This window comes from Antedon mediterranea, chromosome 3 (assembly GCF_964355755.1).
Source record: "Antedon mediterranea chromosome 3, ecAntMedi1.1, whole genome shotgun sequence".
NCBI lineage: Eukaryota > Metazoa > Echinodermata > Crinoidea > Comatulida > Antedonidae > Antedon > Antedon mediterranea.
In genome coordinates this window covers 31,274,431-31,296,090 of record NC_092672.1, presented here as the reverse complement: position 1 = coordinate 31,296,090, position 21,660 = coordinate 31,274,431, and the positions used below count along the sequence as shown (strand labels likewise).

Below are 21,660 nucleotides of genomic sequence, written 5' to 3'. Positions count from 1 at the left end.
ATATGGGAAGGAGATTAATTATTTGTTTATTTTAAAGAGTAAATAAGCCTATCTACTGTATTTTAAAAAAAACATCGAGATTTGTTATGGAGTTTGAAACCTGAAGTCCATAATAAGCCACACAGATGGCTTGCAGAACTTTGATAAACATTCTTATATTCTACAAGCGAATTAACCAATGACAAGCGACAGTTGGGATAATCCTATGATTTGTGAAATCATTAAAGCTTGGTTGGTTCTCACTAGGATGCAACGCAAGCCGCAACGCAAACGAATTAACCAATCACAAGCAACAGCTGGAATAATCTTCGTTTTTGGTTGGTCAATTCGCTTGCGCGGCGGCTTACGTCCTTATGTTGCATTTTCAGTGGGAAACAAGCTTTAGAATCAAACCGCGCCGTATAAAACAAAGCAAACGAAGTGTGAATATGTTAAATCACTGCTGGTGCTACTGTACTCCCTAGGCCTACTCGACTCCCAAGACTCTGCTACAATCAGTGTGCGGCTTAATCTTTATTTGAATCGTTTACAATTTCCCAATTAATTCAGCTTACATCTAGAAGTTGAAGTGTGATCACTTAGTTGCCAAAGGCGCCCGATCTGGCAGCAAATGCAGCCTTTCTTTGAGCTTCCTTTTCCGCCGCCGCCTTGTCGGCTCTTTTCTTTGCGTAAGCCTTCCGTTGTTCTGCACGAATCTCTTCAGCATTGTCCTCGCTATCCGCGTGCGATTTTTGCTGGCACGGAAAAAGAAAACAAGTTAGAAAGACATCTCTCTTTCATACAATAATCTTCAACTGAAATAAGTTACTGAAATATTGAGACCAATGGAGAACTTACCTTGGTTTCAAACAGAGCTTTTGCTCCTCCGACTCCAGACGTACCTGCATGGGTTGCAGGCTTTGCCAGTATCATTTTGTTTGTTGCGGCAATTTTTGCAAATCCCGTACCTTCTGGTAATACTCCTGTTAGGCATTTCTTCCACATCAACATAAACTGAGAAAAAAAATTGGTATCAATCCGTTATACGCAAAAACGCAAGTGTACAAGAGGACCTTCGCATTTTTCAGACGAGAACAAAATACACAAGTTGAGTTATATTTATGATTACAAATATGTAATAATATGTTGAATGTGAGTAATCGTGGTGATCGATTGCAATTGGTCTCAGGTTGTCGCACGTATTTGTAGGCCTAATAATTGCAGAAGTCGCATTTAGTAATGTTCCGTCATCACACCTTGTAATATAACTCGCACTTTGTAATATTAATAATATAAGCTGTCGCGTCAAAATTTATAATAAAGTTGTCGCACTGCTTAAAAACCCATCACAATATGAAACTGCTGTGTCGCATTTTGTAATTATTCAGGAGCTGTCGCCCTTGATATTGAGAAATTAACTTTATTACAAAGTGTAACAGGTATTATAAAGTTCGACACTACACCACATGCGACAGGTTAAGTGCGACAACTTTACAAAGTGTGACAGGTGTTACAAAGTTCGACACTACACCACACATGCGACAGGTAAAGTGCGACAACGTTTCAAAGTGTGACAGGTGTTACTAAGTTCGACACTACACCACATGCGACTGGTAAAGTGCGACAACTTTACAAAGTGTGACAGGTGTTACAAAGTTCGACACTGCACCACATGCGACAGGTAAAGTGCGACAACGTTTCAAAGTGTGACAGGTGTTACAAAGTTCGACACTACACCACATGCGACAGGTAAAGTGCGACAACTTTACAAAGTGTGACAGGTGTTACAAAGTTCGACACTGCACCACATGCGACAGGTAAAGTGCGACAACTTTACAAAGTTCGACACTACACCACACGCCACAGGTAAAGTGCAACAACTTTTCAAAGTGTGACAGGTGTTACAAAGTTTGACACTACACCACATGCAACAGGTAAAGTGCGACAACGTTTCAAAGTGTGACAGGTGAGTTCGACACTACACCACATGCGACAGGTAAAGTGCGACAACGTTATTACAAAGTGTGACGTAACATGCGTATGCTTTTAAACCCCAATATATGCCCATGGGATTAACTGATTTGCTTACTTCTCTGAAGCAAAGTTTGTCATCTTTATCTTCGTCAACCGCCGCTATCAACTTCTTTAATTCCAAATGCGTCATAGGCTCGCCGCGAAGTTCCATCATGCATTTTAACTCATCGTAACAAATATAGTCATCGTGATTGCTATTGTACCTAAAAAAACATAAACACTTTGAATGATAATAATAACAGTCATTTCTGGTAGCCTAACAGAGAAGTACTGACAATATGACCAGGAACGAGTGACTTTCCTGTTATGACTTCACGTCGGCAGTGTTCTTTTTACGTTCATCTACTCTTAGTAGGCCTTATTCTATATTAAGGTCTTATTGTAAGAAATAAGAAATGTCATCTGTCGTGTCAGTAGTCAGCAGAGTCTAGTAGAGAACAAAGCTAACGTTTCCGGAAAATAGAAATCTTCATAAGTCTAGTATTTAAACAAAGCACATCACATTACAGTTGGAAATGGTATTGGGGTGCAGACCTACTTGATGGGTAAGCCTACGTTTATACTTACTGCGCAAACATGTCTTCAAATTCTTGACACTGTTCGCGCGTAAACTCGCTGAATTCTGGATACGGGTGTGCGAACTCTTTATGTGGGTCCTTGTACTCTAGTTTGTTTTCTTCTATCTCTTTTCCAGATTCAACGTCTAATCTTTTTTGCAAACGAGAAGCCAAATCATTATCAACCATACTGATGAATTAATAATCAATTAAATTGAATAGATATGTATCGTACTTAGTGGATCGACTCTAGTTCTGGGTGTGGTGACGTTTGTTTTTATGCTATTGTCAGGAGCAGCAGCTCCAGGGCAACAGGAAACGCGCGACCGTTACTATGCGCGTCACCAACGCGCTACGCAGGGTCGTACGCGCGCGTAATTCTTTCAACTGCAGTTGTTAAGGTAATTGGAAACACAATATAACTAAAAATAATAGGACTTATTATATTACTATCAATTCTGTCCTTGATTATTCTAAAGAAAAAAAATTTGATAGACATGGCGAATGTGTTTACCAGAAAGCACAAACGTCCGAGAACAACTACTTTTACAGACTTTAATTTGTCTCAGACTGGTCCGAGACTTTTTCCACGAGTTCTATCACCAACACGTCGGCAAAACCCACATTCAGTAGGACTACAATACCAGTCTCCATACAACAAAGATAATTCTACTTTTGGAATATGGAATCCGGACTTTAATTCCATTCAGACTCAATTACCAGACATGATCCGACACACTCAGATGACCAATTGGACTTCTGGACATCACGGACCATACACAAGCAATTATGGTAAACCGCCGGATATTCGGTATACCTTGAATTCAACATCACGGTCAAGTTATCAAGATCCACTGGTAGTGTTCCCGACATTGCAGGACAAGCGCGAGGTAGGAACACGATTTGGGTACACGCCATGTAACATTGGAAGAGGTATCGTGCCCAACTGCATCCTACCGCCACTTGTAAAATCAAAAGATGATAAACGAAATCACTGAAGCTATTTTTAGAATATGGTTTATTTAGATTATTAAAATCATAATCATGTTCGGTAACATTAGTAAATGTACAGTGGTTTTAATAAAATAAATTGAATAAATGTTAACAACCTGACAATATATTTAAAATTTGTTATTTTGAAATTATGAAAGTAAAATTTCTAACATATAATGCACATAACATAAAATTAGCACTGGAACAGGTAAGGGTCAGAGTCACAATTTTGCAAAATCAATCAAGTGCATTGGGCCCAGTGAAGACGGCCGTACCCAGTCATTTCTTCCGTCACTTCTGCTGGTACTGATCTCATCTGAGAGTTCCGCCGCAGTCACAGTTGCATTCTCCATAGCTAGCATCTTGTGATCTTCTGTGAGTGTGATTCAAACTGCTGCTGAACTTCTGGAACTTTTAAGTTTCTCACTCTTTAAGAGCAATGCATTGCTAGTAACTATCAACTTCATTGCAACATTAAAGGTCACAGATTATCAGTAATTTCATCTTCATCTTTCTCTTCAAGTAAAAGTAAAGTACGGTCTTTAACACCGCAATCACCAAGACTTTCTTTCAACCATTGTAATTTTTTCTTTGGTACACAATTCATGAAAACATCACAATCTGCAAAAGACTCCTTCACTTGGTATTCCGCAAATGTTATCACGTCTGTAACTGTACTACTTGGCAAGAAAAATCGTTGAAATCTCTCACCGGTTGGTAGTCTTATAGCAATTAACAATCTATCCATTTCTTCCGTCGGTTCTGGCTGTACTGATCTCATCTGGGAGTTCCGTCGCTGTCGTAGTTGCATACTCCGTAACTCGCGTCTTGATATCTTCCGTGAGTGCGATTCAAACATTCCCTCTGCTTCTCCTTTGCCATGTTTGATTGTCGCAGATGTCACATGACCTTTTACATCTGGACTATGCGGTTTTATACTGTAATTTTGAACAACGTTTTTAATTTTAATATCTTCATACGGTGCCGTCGAATCTTTCATACGCTTCTTCTTCTTCACATGTGGACTGTGATTTTCTTGAATATGCAAACTACTGACATCGTTAATAACATTGTCTAGTAAATCTGAAGAAGTTGTTTTACTCCATTTCTGACCAATATCAGGTAATGGTCGATACACTGAGAAGGAAGATCCGGGTCGAGAATTGGTTTCTTCTTCATGAAAAGTGGAACTTGATTTTATTTCCTCTTCGTGTACAGAGTTCCGACCAACAACTGATGAATCATTTTGTCTTTTAAGCTTACTGGAAGCACTAATTATTTTTTGAGGGGTGGCAGTTCTACCATCTGTGGTATCAACACCATCATGTTTGTGATTTAGTGGAATATTCCTATTGTAAGGATTGTGAGTGTGCAATCTCTTTGCCATTTTGTGGTAGTCTTCTATCCATTAACAATAATAATGATTAAAACATAATCTGCTGTTGTCATGGAATCTAACAGCAATATCCTGCACAAAAAAAACAAGAAAACTATTATTAGCACTGTATCCCATAATTGATCAACCACACCAAATGCTAAAATCCCGACAACACACTTTGTGCTTTAATGATTAAACAATATTGTATGAAAGAATTTAACTATAGTATATGGTGGCCTGTAAGTGTCACGGCAACAAGTATCTTGGCAATTTACAAAAAGCCACACCAATTTTTAAAATAATTATTTCAGCATATATTTATTTGCCGTGTGATGTTTTCTTGTTAATTGCCATAATATTTAAAAAAAAGTTGGCATGATACTTTTACAGGGAGGCTATCGTAATGACTAATTAGTAATAGTATGAATGAACTGTGACTGATTCATTCGCCGTTTTCACACACACGTCAATCAAGTGACACACAGAGCTGCCCTGCTGCATGATTGCTTGCTGCTGCTGCATGATTGCTAGTAGTAGGCCTACTACTACTAGCCTAGTTAGTACTATCTAGCTAGTTAGAGAGGGTGGTAGGACCTAGCCGCCTACCTCCTCTCCATTCATTTAATTGACCTTCATCACAACTAGGCTAGGCCTATAGGCCCTAGGCCCTAGCCTAGGCTAAATTTAAATGATTTATAGGAATAGATAAATTCTACAGTTGGTCAATAATATCTTACACTTGTTAAACCAACTTTTTGCAAATTAAAAAACATTTTTAACTTTCTAGTCGTCCTCTTCCCCTCCTCCTTTCCCAAACCACTTTTTGATCTTTTTTGATTACAGTTGTTATTGACAACATTACGCATGTGCAGTTCATAAAACTTTTCTAAATTCATAAATATCATCAAAGAATTAATGATTAATTGCAATTTTAAAATTATAATGTATTCATAAACAGTTAGTTTTAAAATTTTAAAATTAAAAAATTTAATATATTTAACATTTAACTAGGATTATAATTTTAAATTGAACAGTTTTTATTTAGGTCATATTTTTCAACGAAGTCGTTCCATTTTTTATTCGATGCGCAACGTTGATTTTCGAGTTAGTTATCTAGTCTATTCTTAGTACGAGTACAGTGGAAGAACAAAGAAGTGTTTTATATTCATAAAAAACATATTACTACAGAAAATTATATATACTTTTGAACCAGGTGTTGTACATAAAATGGCTACTCTTTTGAGCCAGCTTATCGATGGTAGGGAAGGTTCGCAATTGATCGTTTTAGAAGGTAAGCCTCTCGTCCGTCTTCACTTTCTTAAAAATCCAAAACAACAACCTGCACACTCGATTTACAATTATAAGTTGGGCACTCCATGGGCGGCCTAGACTCTAGGCCTAGTAGAGGCTAGACCTACACCACTAGTATGTCAATATATTTGATGGGTCATATATATTTTTATATGGGTAACGTCTAGGCAGAGAGAGGGGTATGAAATGAATTAATAATAATTAGTAATCGATACCAGTAGTACTACTAGGCCTAGGCTAGTACTAGTAGTAGTTATAAATCGTATACTGTCTATTTATTAATAATAATATTATACTAAGTTCACAAGTGAAAAAAAGTTTTATTTTATTAATTTCCAGATAGCCTAATCTAATTGCTTTGTTTTTTTTATCGTACCTTATTTATATACATACAAATTAAAGTTTGAATTAAAATACAGTGGTAAGTACTCCTAAAAAAAGATATGTAACTTGTTATGAAATTGTAAGTAATTTTCAAATAATTCACATTTTTGTTCATACTTGAATTTAAAAAACATTGTTGGACATGTTTATTTAGTTTTTTATAAATTCATTTCCTCAACAATATTTATTATGTAATTAATTTTTGTATACATGAGAATAAGTACTTACAATATCCAATTGAAAAACCCCCCAGAGAACTAATAAAGGTCTATTGAATGCTGTAGGCGTTTATTTGCTGAGAACCTACTTGGGAATTTCTAGCACATTAACTAAACAAAAAACATCTTTGTTTTGCATTGTTTTTCTTTCAAGAAGTTTTCTTTCAAGAAGTTTTCTTTTCATGAGTCATCGTTATAACATTTTATTCATATGCTAATGAAATATGGCTCATGGATTTCTGTGAGAGTATACTTTTCTAATTTGTAGACTTACTGTAGCTCAATCAATGTTGATGAAAAGGGGAAAATGGTTCAATCACAGCTAGCAACACAATTGAACAAAAACTAGTCCTAAATAATATTATTTGTACGGTATTTACCTATTTCAGTGAAACATTACTGCAGTAACTGAAGTACAATTTACTATGTTTAATTACTGTATGTTGTTTATTTATATTGTGTGTTTATATTGTATCCCATATTTGTTCACAAAATATATCAATATTTCCACTTTTAAATATCAGTATTCAAATCACTTCATATACTATTGGCTGTGTACTTAATTAACATAACATGAATATTCAAATGATGTATGCTAATGGATTGGCTGCTTTACTCTATGTCATGTTTACCTGCTGTTACTTTCTATCTGTTGCACCATGTTCTTCTCTCTTCATGAGTGTAGATTCTGTGGCACACAGTGGCCGGGCACTTCTACGCTGTATCACAACTGAGCTAGCCTACAGGTAATTCAAGTCTATCTCTACCTATTGGGTGTCTATAAAACTCAGATCTACCAATCCAGATTGTGATATCAAATTTAAAGTTCCGTCTCCACTATTAAACTTGACAGTGACAAAAAAGTGTGATGTGCCCGAATAATAATAATGGGCACATTAAATGTTTTTGTCACATAAAGTTTGATAGTGTAGACAGAGCTTAATTTAAGTGCCTAGATAGATAATTATCTAACTCTCCTAAATATGGAGAAATAACTCTGATTACATTGTATGTATTTTAAATACATTTATTTGTCTTCAGTAATTTTAAAAAAACAAAATAGAGAAATCACATTAAAAAAAAACTGTGGCTGTATTCACCATTCACAAACATTTATTCTTTAAATTAAAAAAAATCTCCTATCTACAGTAAGTGAATAAAATTAAAAGTGAAATACTTAAATATTTATTGAGTTAAGTGAAATACTTATTATTTAAGGGAAATATCTCACTTAAGTGTGATTGGTGAATACGGCCATTGTACCCAGAATGTAATAACGTTTGTGGAAGACCATCTATGCATAATTATGGATTGTTCCTTGAATATGTATCTCAGATTTGAGTTTTGTAGACACCACTACCTATCTGCTTTGTCTCACTTTCAAATAACATTTTTAACAGATTTTTCTTTTATTATAAAAGGGGGTGAGAGAGGGGATGTTGGAAGGGAGGGTGGAAGTGGATCATTTATGAAGCATGTGCATATTACTACCATGGACCTATATCTTATTATGTATTCAAGCTTTTCGGGTTTTCCCTAAATCAAAATGATAAACGACATGTCTAAGTGGATTTCTTCAATTGCCCTACCGTACTATTGTTACTAAGGTTCAGCAATTTCAAAGTTGGGGCAGTTTGATATCTAAATTGTATTATAAACATTTATAAACCTTCCCATCCACCCCACCTCTTTCCCCTTAATTAATAATAGATTGGCCTTCCAATACATCCCATCTCTTTTCCCCCCTTAATGAATAAAAAATACCCCATTGTTTGTTGCAAGCAACGTGAAGCAGTATACAGTAAATGTGGCAAAGGACGTGTTTCTCTCATCATGAGAGGAACAAGTCCTTTCTAATTTTTCTTCAACATGACAGTTTCTATTTATTTATATTCTAGCATGGGCATGAAAATAACCTTGGAAATTTAACATTCTGTATGACAGTTTTCACTGCCAAATTTATTGAAAAAATAATGAGATAAATAAAATGTTTTCATTTTTTTGCTACCGGAGCCAGTATCATAAATGTTTTTAATCTGATTTGATTTGATTTAATTTATTTCGGCATCAGTACATAAAATATCACATACAATACATACAATTAAAATTGGCAAATTTTAGTTTACTGTTTGGTGACACACATTATAATGTAGTTTTTCATATCAAGGTTTAAATGCTTGAAATTAAGGGGGTTGGGCAGGGGGTGTCATAGGGAAACACATAATAGATTTGAAGCTATCTTTTAGCTAGACACTAGACAGGTACGACAGTATGATAATCATTAAGAATTTGAAATATGTCGTTTAATGCAATTGTTTCGAAGATAAAATGATAACACTGTAGAATCCAATGCTGATTGGTTGCAGGTTGGACCAGGTGCACATATTCAACTTCGACACGTCGCCCGATGTATTCATTAACACAATCGACACAAAGGTGAAGAATAAACTGCAATGCCATGATGGATGGACTAACCCGCTTCAATGGAACTTAAATAGGTAGGTTTTACCAAGGAAGAGTAAAGAGTAATTTTATCCTTGTTTGACCTACTGAGACTACTACAGTAGTGATACAGGTATTTTGTTTCTGTAAAGCATAGAAATAATTTATAACAACTAGAGAGTCAACTCCAATACAATCACAACTCAAAAAGAGTTCTACCATGAGGAGGAACCATCAAACAATACCGTAGCTGCATCAACAGAACCATGTCCACTACTCAGTTAGGTACCACTGCGTCTGTGTTGCGGTATGCATAAGAGAATGTATTCTTAAATATGCTGCAAAACTTTCATTTTGAGGAGTCCCTGCCCCTTTTTTCTTTAATTCTCTGTTTGGTGCCTCTAGTTGACTCTCTAAAAGTAATACCTCTATGGTTTTACCATTAGTGATTTCATTTGCCCTGTTCACTTCAAGTGCATACTGTACCTCTAGTTGAATGAATGAATTGAATAAGTAGATTAATGAAGCTTCGGAAGTGATGTTTTTTTGTCAGTTACCACTATCATTTATCAATCATTTTGGGTACAAAAAAAGTTTACTTTTAAATTAAACAATTTTTCTTCGCAGCACAAATTACAGACACAACAGTTTAGATATAAGCACCTCTGAAGACGTCTTCATGAGGAATGTAAAGAAGTGTAACCGAGATGACAGTAAAAGGGTTTGCGTCGTTGTGGATTCTCTTAGCCCGGTACTCCTTCGCAAATCCCCGACATACGTGTTTAATGGTTTGCATCGATTAATCAACACCAATGATTTAGGCAAGTTAAAGAAAAAATTGTTGGCAACTCACCCAAAAAAATATCTATAATATACGGCGGTATTATGAATATGCTGTAGTACATAATGTAACTGTATATAAATATATATACCCAACAAACAAACAATAATATTGCTATAATATATAATGAAAATTAACATTTTTTTTTAAATTTCGTTTTAGGTTTTGAAGTATGTTTAGTAGTGTGTCTTGTTCACAAAGATGTTCACGATGAGAGCGCCCTCTGTGCGTTAGAACACCTGGCGTCTACGATTCTCACGGTTTCCTCCTACATGTCAATAATGCCATTAAATGAAGCGCCTTTGGGTATTTGTAACATTGTACATAAACGCAGAACTGGAAAAGTATTTAAGAAGGTAAATATTTTGATCAAACTTAAAATATTTAGCAAGTTTTGCATTTTATGATTCATTAAAAAATGTTTTTATAAACAATCAATTTCATTCTCACTCCTGAGGACGATCAAAGCATATTGATCGAAACGTCAAGAAACTCAACAGTTCTTTTCAGAACTAATACATGTGGTGTACCGCAAACTTTATATCAACAAACAATAAAAAATTATCAATAATGTTGATTATCAAAAATAAATTTTCATTTTACAGAAAGAAGGCTATAGTGTAGATAGAGACTATCGACTTATTACATTCCCAGAAGAAACAAAACAGTCAGTTATTAAAATGGAACCACCTGATCAAGTGAGTACAAATTGCAATCATACTGTAAGCCCACCATGGGGGAATCTTCATTAAAAAAAAGTCAATTTTCTTTAAAAATAAAATTTTCTAAGATGTACAGCATTAGTAAACTAATGGTGTGTAATGTGAAAAAATTTGAAATATCTTGTTTTCGTTTTATGTAAGTTTTTTTTTATTTATAGGGAGATCCGACAGCAAATTTAACCTTTAATCTGACGCTGCGAGAGTCCGAGAAACAAGCAAGAAGTGAAGTTGTGTTACCGTATACCCTTAGTGCTAAACGGTAAGTTGAGTAGTCGAGCCTTTACTGCGTCGCAAACCTATACAATCAGCACAGGTTCAACCAATCTTCTTAAAACTGGAGGTCCAGTGTACACATCTGGCTTGTGTGCATTTAAAGAAACCAGTACTTCGGAAGAGTAGGCAATTACCCTGGTGTACTAGTCCATGCAGCCCTAATAGGCTGCAAGTTATTCCCCCATTGACATTTTACATTTACAAAAAGAATTTTTTTAACCTTATCCCAAAGTGAGGTTTTGAATTGCGAAAATCTAGATACTAGCTACGTCATGTTAATTTAGTGTACGCAGTATGCCTCCTGGCCTCATTTGATGCCTCTACACAGCTTCAGATTCTAGATCCAGACAATGACACGATATACGTAGGTCCTTAAGCCGTCAAAAAATTGAGAGCTTCTATAAATGCCTCCCTATGTTGCCACAATTTAACCTTTGATTATTTCAATTTTGTTTTCTCAGAAAAGCAAATGAATTAAATCCTGGAGGGAGGATTTACTATGAACCGGATGAAGCGGACGACTTTGACGACGAGGATCCAGATGATGATTTAGACATCTAAAGGGGCGGAGCCAATGGACATGGGCGGAGCCAATGGACATGGGCGGAGCCAATGAATGTCAATCACTGACCTCCATAACCAAATACCAGTACTCGATTTATATATTCTCCATTTTCTAAGCTGGATCTTGGAATGCAATAAGAAACCATTTCGTATATATTATTTAGGACCAACTAAAATATTAGTATTGCTTTCTTATGTTTTTGTTTTGTAAATAATGTTTGTAAAAGTAAAAATCTGTAGAAATGTATTCATTTTAAGGGACTAGCATTTCACCATTTTATTAGGCATAAACTTTTATAAAAAAAAATGATAAAAAAGTCATTCGTTATTTTTTTAAGAGAAACTGGAGGGAGTATTATAATTTGATAAAACTTTAAAAAAAATGTCCTTGAATGCAAATGGTATTAAGTGATTTTGAGGAAGGAATAGAATTACTGTAGTGTTGTTCACTGTCAGTTTAGGTATACAGAACAAAAACAGTTTTTAAACTCAGAAAAGTAGAAAAATAAAATTGTTGACTAACATACTACATTTCACTGGTAACTCAGCATTAATTTATATTGTACACCCAATTAAAATTAAATTCTGCTTTTTTTTGGCTAAAATCCTGACCAATCCATCTCTAAAGGTGCTTTCATACCAAACCCAACATTTTCAGATAGAAGATATGCTGCTTAATTGGCTAAAAACCTGCAAAAATCCATCTCTAAATGTGCTTTCACACAAGACCTAAAATTTCAGATAGATATGCTGCTTGATTGGTTAAAGTCTGCAACAATCCATATCTAAGGGTGCTTTCACACAAGACCTAACATTTTCAGGTAGAAAAGATGTGTTGCTTGATTGGCAATGAAAACCTGTATATAAGGGTGCTTTCACACAAGACCCAATATTTTTCTTCCTGCTAGTCCTGATTCAACTTCCCTTATATAATGTTTGTATTCTTAAAATAGACTTATTTAGCCTTCATACCCCAGACACCTTTTATATAAAATAGACTTATTTAGTCTTCATACCCGAGACACCTTTTATATAAAATAGACTTATTTAGCCTTCATACCCGAGACACCTTTGATATAAAATAGACTTATTTAGCCTTACCCGAGACACCTTTTATATAAAATAGACTTATTTAGCCTTCATGCCCAGACACCTTTTATATAAAATAGACTTATTTAGCCTTCATACCCGAGACACCTTTTATATAAAATTGAATTTTTGAAAATACTATTTTCATCAAACACATTGTGAATAGTTTATTAATATATAGTTCATAATTCTGGGATGATATAATTTTTTGGGGGTTTTTCTGTAGAAATGTATATTTTTCCCTCACACACATTTAATCTGGTTTTGATAAAATTAAACTATATTTGTATTTTTTCTTTGAAAGTAGACTTAAATTTTGTGTGAACAAAAGTAGCACAAAAAATCTATTTTCTACAAACATGTATGATTGTCGTTCATTATACAAATAATGAATATTTATGAGTTTAATGGTACAAATAATAGTTTAATAGTGTATACTATTGCACACCATGTGACCCACTATCAAATGACAGGAATTTATTTAGCACAAAAAATCTATTTTCTACAAACATGTATATATGATTGTCGTTCATTATTATACAAATAATGAATGTTTATGAGTGTAATGGTACAAATAATAGTTTAATAGTGTATACTATTGCACGCCATGTGACCCACAATCAAATGACAGGAATTTATTTAGGTGTTTAATAAAGAGTATTACACAGTAAAACTGAACTTTTATGGTCCCACATTCTCCAAGTGCTTTGCGTAAACAGTACAGTCAAAATAACAATGGACTAACGAGTGTCCAGTTGTAATGTACTGTAGTGCTTTATTTTACTCTTAGAAAATCATAATTAGCCAATCAGATCTAAGTAATGTAATTATAAACTTGTCTAATTGGGTGAAAAAAATCAGGAAATAACCAATTGAATTCCAGCCTTGCCTTATAATTTGAACTAATTAACAAAACAAATCAGGGCTGATATTTTAAAGACAATTTAATTTTGATAAAACTGTAAATATAAAAGAAATTTGCCTGATGAACAAATTTGCATTATTGGTGCTTAGATCAAAAGATAATATAAGATAAAGTAGTTTGTTTCGAGTCCCAGTACTGTGTTATCAAAAGTTTGTTTTAATTTTTAAAACCCGAAACAAAATGTCCTTGGTTTTAAGTAAAATAAACACTAAATTGTCAAATTTTTTGTTACAAATTTGGATGCTATATTTGAAGTGCTACTTGTTTATTGTTTATTTTATATATCTATAAAGTTTGGTTTCCACTTGTACGCAACACAAGGGCAAAAGCCCACTGCAATGTATAATGGCATGAAGAATCACTCGACTGTTGCCTTTGATTGGTGTGCCTGCATTATTGCGTTACATCCAAGTGGGAACCAAGCTTTAACTTTCAATGAAAATATGTTTTTAAAGCTCTGCCTACACTATCAAACTATGTTGCTGTGGCCAAATATTGTAGTGATATAACATCATGATGTCCATATATGGGCACATCACATTTGTTGTCCTAAAATTTGATAGTGTAGACAGAGCTTAAGTTAAGTTTTTAAAGTAAATTTAAGTAAATGTCTACCTTGATAAGAACAAAAACATGTTCCGAAAAATAAAAATATGTAAAGAAACTTCCATTCGCTTTTTGTTAATAAAAAACCATTTGTTTATGTGATGTTTGTTTTATTTATTAGTACAGTAAAGCTCCTATTAAGGGGACACGTTCAGAACAAAGTGTCCCTTGAATAGGGGTTGGTTGTAGTGTAAACCATATCTTGCCCTTCATACCATTTCACCTGTGTATAAACAAACATTGCAAAATTCAGTGAGTTGTACGGCTGGCATTTGTACATTTTTTTGCTTAATTAAAAAAAAAACTATCAAAATTGGTTAACTTTTAGGCGAGTCTTTAATAGTGTATTGTATTAGGCCAAGTGTCCTCGAGATCTTGACCAATATCAGTTCGCCTATAGACCAAACCGGTCTACCGAAGATGCTGTATCGATCACTTTGCATAGGATCTTAGAGCATCTCGAACGTGATAAAAGATATGCAAGGATTTTATATATAGATTTTAGTTCAGCATTTAATACGATTGTACCGTATAAGTTACACACTAAGATGGTTGAAATCGGTTTCGATATTTCTATATGTAACTGGGTGTTAAACTTTTTAACTGATCGACCCCAACGTACTAAAGTGAGTACCATTATATCAGATAAGCGTATTATAAATACAGGTGTACCACAGGGCTGTGTACTGTCGCCCTTTCTTTTTACTTTATTTACCTATGACTGTGTTACCTACTACAGTAACTGTCATATCGCTAAATTTGCGGATGATACTACCATTGTAGGTCTAATCAATGATGACAGTGATGAGTCTAATTATCGCAACCAAGTTAAACGAGTTGTAGACTGGTGTAACGAAAACAATCTGTTCTTGAATGTATCTAAGACTAAAGAAATGGTTGTAGACTTCCGTAAATCACTTAATGTCAAATATCCAATATTTATTAATGGTATATCAGTTGAGTTTGTAGAAGAATTTAAATTCTTGGGTATTTATATTTCAAATGATCTGAAGTGGCATATTAACACACGTAACATTATTAGAAAGGCCCAAAGAAGAATCTACTTCCTACGTAGACTTAAATCATTTGGTATAAACTCTGAAATAATGTCGTCCTTCTATAGGTCAGTTATAGAGAGTGTAATAACGTATTCTTTAACGGTATGGTTCGGTAGCGCTACCGAAAATGAAAAGCGTGACCTAAATAGAATAGTCAAGACCGCATCGCGTATAATTGGATCTGCACAACTGCCTTTGGAGAACATATTTTCGGATCGTCTTCTGAAAAAGGCAGTGGCTATCAAAGATGATCAATTTCATCCGGCCTCTAGTATGTTCCAGTTGATGCGCAGCGGTCGGCGATTTCGTTCTATTAAGGCCAATAAGGCACGATTTACAAATAGTTTCTTTCCAGGATCTATTAGAGCCTTAAATATGATGTAGACACTTTTTTTTGTAATGTTTTTGTTTTTGAGTTCGTGTTGTGTCCGTTGGATATTGTGCTCCGCCAACAGAGCAAACAGAATTTCTATGTTTTTCCTAAAACAAATGATAATAAATGATACTTGACTTGACTTGACTATTACGATGAGTCTTTAATAGTTTGATAAATTAGTACCGGGAACAGATCCAGAACTGATTTTAAACGCGTACACCATATAATCAACAGAGTTGTAACATGTGTGTAATCATATCTCAGCATTTACTTAAGCTCTGTCTACACTATCAAACAAAGAAATGTGATGTCATATCACTACCATATTTGATAGTTTGGTAGTATAGACAGAGCTTTACCGTATATATCCCATGATGGGCTACAAGGCGCTACTGCAGTTTCGGATCCACCTTATATTTCGGCTCCAAATGTGTTAACTAACTTTATCGTAGAAAGCCCACCTTAGGCTTCGAAAGTACTTTTATGATGGACAATCACATAAAAAGTAACGAATAAATCCTTTAAATTGATGATTTTACAGACGTGTTTCTCACACTGTTTGTATACTTCTATGGAGCGCCAAAAGGGCTGAAAAACTTTGTGAAATCCATCTATGGAAAATCATGTTCAAATTTAAATACATTTTGCCAATAATGTCAATAAATGCTGGGTGCGAAACTACAGTAACGCCCTTATAAATGCATTTTTATTTTAAAACTTAGTTGTTTTCTTCTTGTTTGGCTGTTTCTTCAAGTAATAAATTCTCATATGATTGTAGAGCCAGCTCTACCTTGCCTGGGTGAGGAGAATCCCGCTTTAAATAAGTCTGCAAGAATGGAAAAACAATGGTTTAGAATGGATCCAGTGTAGTGGTAAATAGAGGCCTAGCAAATATCATCATCAGTGGAAATTACTTCCATTTATTGTCATTTTCATATAAACTATATACATAGACATTATGTTCGCTCGGAGATATACAGAAACATATAAATAAAAAACTAACAAAACAATTACAAAGTGTCGCATCACTCACATAATGTGGGGGCGTGTGGCGCAGTGTGTTGGATGCTGGATTACCGATCGTGAGGTTATGGTTCGAATCCAACTCTCGCCGCATTATTATTATACGGTATACTGACAAGCATAAAATGTTTTCTTGGGGAATGTTGTCCTCACCAAGAAAAACATTTCCTCTTTCTTTTTTGGCCCTCCTCAAAAGACTGCTTATGGTGTAGTATAGCATTTGTTGTGGCTAATACATCGTACTGTACCTACCTTTATGATGTCTGTGCCAGTCAAAGATTTCTCCGTCACTTCTTTCGCTGACGTACTATCTGGATGGAGCAAGTGGAATAAACACACCAAATCAACAGCATCATCAATTCTACAAAATAAACAATCAGTACAAGTTACTAATCTACTAATAAAATATTTCAGTATTTTTCTACAAGCAATAAACATAACACACAAAGAAGACATTTCTATGTATGTAGGTAAAAAGTTTGTTTGATTTTGGTTTTTTTTTTTGGGGGGGGGGGGGAGGGTTTAAAAGGTGGATGACATATAGGAGATTTGGTAGAAGGTTTATTATAAAGAGGTTTGTAAAGCCTGGTTCACACTACTACAGATGCAATCAAGTTCAACAATGACAAGCGACAGTAATATAACAATACAATAATCCATCGCTTGTGATTGATCAAATCGTTGCATCTACGTCCTTGTGTTGCATCTCTTGTGAGAGGTTTATGAAGTCTATGAGAGGGGGAAATGAGGCTATACAGGTTTCAAAATATTTAAGTTGTATTGGAGTAAAGTGGTTTTTTACAACTATAGTGTAAGGGAAATGAAGGTGGAAAAAAACATGAAAAATGAAGATTATTAAAATCAGACTTTAAATAGGCCATTTTGCAGTTTTAATAAAGTTATTCAATTCGGTAAAAAATAAAAAATAAATAAATTATTTCACTTATAAAAAGACAAATAAATGCTTCAGAAAGACAATTTAAGCATTTTTTGGGAAAATAATTTTCGATCCAGTTTTTGGTCAAAATGAATAACTTTTAGGCAAAATTAAAATGACATGTTAAAAAAAATGTGAACATTTTTTAGGGGGGAATATATATCTTTACCCTGTGTTTATTATCTTACATAACCTTTGACCCCCCTTAAATAATCTCACCTACTTCCAGGACCCTTTAAATCAATAGATATTTGTTTGCTTACAATTCTCGTTCTATCATGTCGGTAAGCAATCCATCAATTCTTTTATTAACTGTAAAATAATATGCAAGGCCACCAAAATGTCGCGTTGATCGAAGTACGTCATATTTCAATTTATTTTCTATTTCAGTGTATACACTCCTGTGAACCTGGAAAAAATTAGCACAAATGTTTTTTTTTATTTGCTACTTAAGAACATACCAAACATGCTTAGCAATTATCTTAAATTTGCTTTAAGTCAATGCTTAGTCAATTTTCAAAATAACCCTTTTCCTTTTAACTTTAGAAGTTTATTTCTTAGGATAAAAAGAACTGGTTTGATAAATAAAGTTCAATTATTAACTAAAGCACTTCTTAACTAGCTAAGATAAGATAAGATAACTTTTATTGATCCTCAAAAAGGAAATTCATTGCTCGTCATAATAACAAGAAAACACAATAAAAACAAATATAGAGGCCTACCAGACATAATGGTATATTGGAAATATATGAAAAATAAATTCAGGTATACATTATATACCGTATATCCTCGGGTATAATCCCACTTCAGGTTTAATCCCACCCCCTATCCCCGGTCCTAGTACTAACTTTTGGCCTGGATGTATACCACTCTTTAGATGAGTTTTTACAAGAAATGCTACATTAATTTTTTTCTTGAACCAGGATATCCCTGGGTATAGTCTTATAGTCGACCCAATTTCGTGTTCTGTTCTAAGGGGGGTAGGGGGGAGGGGATTATACCAGAGAATAATACAGTACATACAAACCATCATCTCACACCAAAGACACAAAACAAAAACAGAGAAAAAGAATGATTTTATAATTTTTACCCTAATAAAATGCTTATCATCTGGTTCAAACTGTACACATGCTAGGTCCAGCAGTTCTTCATGTCTATCATCATTTAAAGAGTTCTTTAAAAAAAAAAAAAAATATTACAATTATTCACACATTAGCACTGTGATGTATGTGATATAAATCACAAATATAGCACTGTGTTGGATGTCATATAAATCACAAATAAACTTATAGCACTGTCATGAATCCGATATAAATCACAAATATAGCACTGTGATGGATGTCATATAAATCACAAATAAACTTACAGTGCTTTGCTGGATCCGAAATAAATTAATCACAAATATAGCACTGTGATAGATCCGATATAAATCACAAATATAGCGCTGTGATGGATGTACAAGTTACCAACATAAGCTGTTGCTTTCAATTGCCACAAAACACGTTCTCCTTGGCCTATATTTTTTAATTATTTGCAGTGGATCTTGCACACGGAATGTATGTGATCTACATACTGTACGGGACTTTGGTATTGTCATACCTGAATATTTTCTTCTGCAAACATCAATGGTGGTACAAGTCTACGGCCTTCCCTTGGGAAATATACTTGCGTAATTCTATCCCTTTCTTCCCATTTGGCTTTCCTTAATGTTCCGTCTGGCTCTCTCACTACAATAAACCGTTCCTTAAAAACAAAAATTCACAATTTCATAGATAATAATAATAATAATAATATCTATTCGGCCATCAATGTAAAAATAACCAGGAATGAGAATAGGCTAAAGCCCAAACAGATTCTGCACTCACTCCATACAATACAATCAGTTAAAGATAAAACCATATACAAGAAAAATACAAATAAATTATACATAACATGAAATATAGTGTTTTGTTAGAGCAGCCTTAAATATTGAAATTGTTTGTGAATCTTTTATGTCATTTGGTATTTGCTCCCATAGTCTAGGAAAGGAAACAAATACAGAATTATGAAAAGTATTGCCTTTCGAATTCCAACGTAAAAGCCTACCCGGACATCTTTCACTAGTTTTAATATACTCATTGAAAGAATGGGGACAGTAACCTTTCAACACCTTAAATCCTAATGAAAGTCTATGTAATTTAAACAAGTCATCAATAGATAATAATTCAAGCACTTTCAACCTATGAAAATAAGATGTGTCCCAGGAACCTTCCTTTCTAAACATTATTATCCTTTTTGCTTTCCTTTGTATACTTTCTATTCTATTAATATATGATTTCTCAAATGGTGCCCACATTGAACAACAGTAGGTAACCACTGGAAGTAATAGAGCTTTGTATAAGTTCAACATAGCTATTACATAGATAGTAGTAGAACAAAAACGGTCCTGTAGTGTTCTGCGATACACTATGGTCTCCTATTAATTTTTATTCTTTATCCTATACTGGTTTATACCGGAATGATTGAATACTTGGTCATTGTACTTTTAAAATCCAACAATCACTCCCAACATGATTTCTCAATCCCCCCACCACCCACCTCGCAAGGAGATGATTTCAGACATACAATGCAAAAGATTGAACATCATTCTTTATTTTACGCCCTGGCACTCTCACCCCAATTTTAACATCCTTTATCTGCCACTAATCCCCCTTATTAATTAATTATTCAAATATCAAACAGTAATTACTCTATCATTTAATCCCACTGTTATATCAGTGAATACGTATTTTGAAGTCTCTAGGCCTCTCAATTCCCGGTTTCGAGTAATCACTTCATCAATCTCTGTACGTTCTTCCATCACTGGAGGCATTTCAAGCTTTTCTTCAGCTTTCTTCATTGCAATTTGTCGAAACTTAAATAAAAGAAAAACAGAAAATTTGTAATCTTATAATTATACCATGGAAGAGAAAACCCTGAACAGATTATACTGTATGTATAGTTGAAACCAAACCAAGTAACTGAACCAGTAAAGATCTACAGTAATTTAGATTAAACTAATCATTACTACCATTAAATATATGCATTATTACATAAACCTGTACTGTTTGCCTCACTGTAATGGACAGGTTTTGGCATAAAAAAATGTTGGTTGCTCAAGCACGGAATCAATTGAAAAACAGCGTCGGTCGGTCGGTCAGACTTTTTATTTCTAGTCTATTTTGTTTGTGTTATTTCCTAATAAACACTACTCGACCAAAATCTAATAAAAAATAGAGGGCGGTATAGAAAATTGGCGAATGCACAATTTCGAGAAATAAAAACCACCATAGATAAGTAATAATAGCACTAAATTTGATAATTAATTTTTTAAAGCTTTTAATTTTATCGTTAAAAATCAATATTAGGAAATAAGGACGGTACCTCTTGGAGTTTCTCTTCACTCATGAGTTGGTACTTTGGTGGTTCTAGTTTCTGTGCCATTGGTTTGAATATTTTTTCCAACTGCATTCCTGTAATTTTTTTTAGTATTTCTTGAACTTTTTCATCTTGAAAACCTAAAAAAAAAGCATTATGTCAAATGTATGGTTTATAGGCGCTTGGCAGTCGACCATACCATTTTAAATTGACGCACACGACACGATAGACCATTAATTATATATTTAGGCCCGATAGTCTTACTTTAGGCCCGATCGTCTTTCAATAGGCCCGATCATCTGTTCCCAGTCGCCACAGGCATAAAATATGAAAGCTAGGCCTACCTAGCCTAGGCCTAGCCTACTCTGCTAGGTATATTTATTAACTTACCAGGTGTATAATCTGTACTATTTTCTGTAGACTTAGAACATATTTTTCTATGATGGCTTTGAATTAGAAAGTTAGAACAAACAATGTGCTTATTATTGATTAATGTCTCGTTTATAAAAAGACGTGCACGAACAACTTTGTTCATGTGCGCCGCCATGTTTGTT

The 21,660-nt window shown here is 34.3% G+C and overlaps 5 protein-coding genes across 7 annotated transcripts; 2 read left to right on the top strand and 3 right to left on the bottom strand.

The window, feature by feature from the left end:
* Positions 1–316: 316 nt before the first annotated feature.
* On the bottom strand, positions 317–2,830 carry LOC140043855 (EF-hand domain-containing protein D2-like). Its single transcript, XM_072088332.1, has 4 exons — positions 2,581–2,830; positions 2,069–2,216; positions 838–993; positions 317–734 (listed from the first exon to the last, which is right to left on the bottom strand). The coding sequence occupies exons 1-4, from the start codon at positions 2,757–2,759 to the stop codon at positions 579–581; spliced, it is 639 nt and encodes a 212-aa protein (XP_071944433.1). The 5' UTR covers positions 2,760–2,830; the 3' UTR covers positions 317–578.
* Positions 2,831–2,991: 161 nt separating this feature from the next.
* On the top strand, positions 2,992–3,679 carry LOC140043854 (uncharacterized). The gene has a single exon (XM_072088331.1). The coding sequence runs from the start codon at positions 3,068–3,070 to the stop codon at positions 3,566–3,568; it is 501 nt and encodes a 166-aa protein (XP_071944432.1). The 5' UTR covers positions 2,992–3,067; the 3' UTR covers positions 3,569–3,679.
* Positions 3,592–5,787, bottom strand: LOC140043853 (uncharacterized). 2 transcript variants are annotated; one of them, XM_072088329.1, is made up of 2 exons: positions 5,679–5,787; positions 3,592–5,031 (listed from the first exon to the last, which is right to left on the bottom strand). In XM_072088329.1, the coding sequence occupies exon 2, from the start codon at positions 4,948–4,950 to the stop codon at positions 4,045–4,047; it is 906 nt and encodes a 301-aa protein (XP_071944430.1). In that variant the 5' UTR covers positions 4,951–5,031; positions 5,679–5,787; the 3' UTR covers positions 3,592–4,044. The 2 variants fall into 2 exon arrangements, with proteins under 2 accessions (XP_071944430.1, XP_071944431.1); XM_072088330.1 differs by having other exon boundaries at positions 5,694–5,774.
* Positions 5,788–6,034: 247 nt separating this feature from the next.
* Positions 6,035–14,418, top strand: LOC140045209 (elongator complex protein 5-like). 2 transcript variants are annotated; one of them, XM_072090023.1, is made up of 8 exons: positions 6,035–6,232; positions 7,540–7,600; positions 9,221–9,352; positions 9,924–10,117; positions 10,300–10,493; positions 10,743–10,835; positions 11,018–11,118; positions 11,594–14,418. In XM_072090023.1, the coding sequence occupies exons 1-8, from the start codon at positions 6,169–6,171 to the stop codon at positions 11,691–11,693; spliced, it is 939 nt and encodes a 312-aa protein (XP_071946124.1). In that variant the 5' UTR covers positions 6,035–6,168; the 3' UTR covers positions 11,694–14,418. The 2 variants fall into 2 exon arrangements, with proteins under 2 accessions (XP_071946124.1, XP_071946122.1); XM_072090021.1 differs by lacking the exon at positions 6,035–6,232 and having other exon boundaries at positions 7,246–7,600.
* A 1,483-nt stretch (positions 14,419–15,901) lies between these two features.
* Positions 15,902–21,652, bottom strand: LOC140045208 (small ribosomal subunit protein mS22-like). Its single transcript, XM_072090020.1, has 8 exons — positions 21,497–21,652; positions 21,113–21,246; positions 20,439–20,603; positions 19,310–19,453; positions 18,801–18,884; positions 17,974–18,119; positions 17,026–17,134; positions 15,902–16,576 (listed from the first exon to the last, which is right to left on the bottom strand). The coding sequence occupies exons 1-8, from the start codon at positions 21,639–21,641 to the stop codon at positions 16,469–16,471; spliced, it is 1,035 nt and encodes a 344-aa protein (XP_071946121.1). The 5' UTR covers positions 21,642–21,652; the 3' UTR covers positions 15,902–16,468.
* Positions 21,653–21,660: the final 8 nt, after the last annotated feature.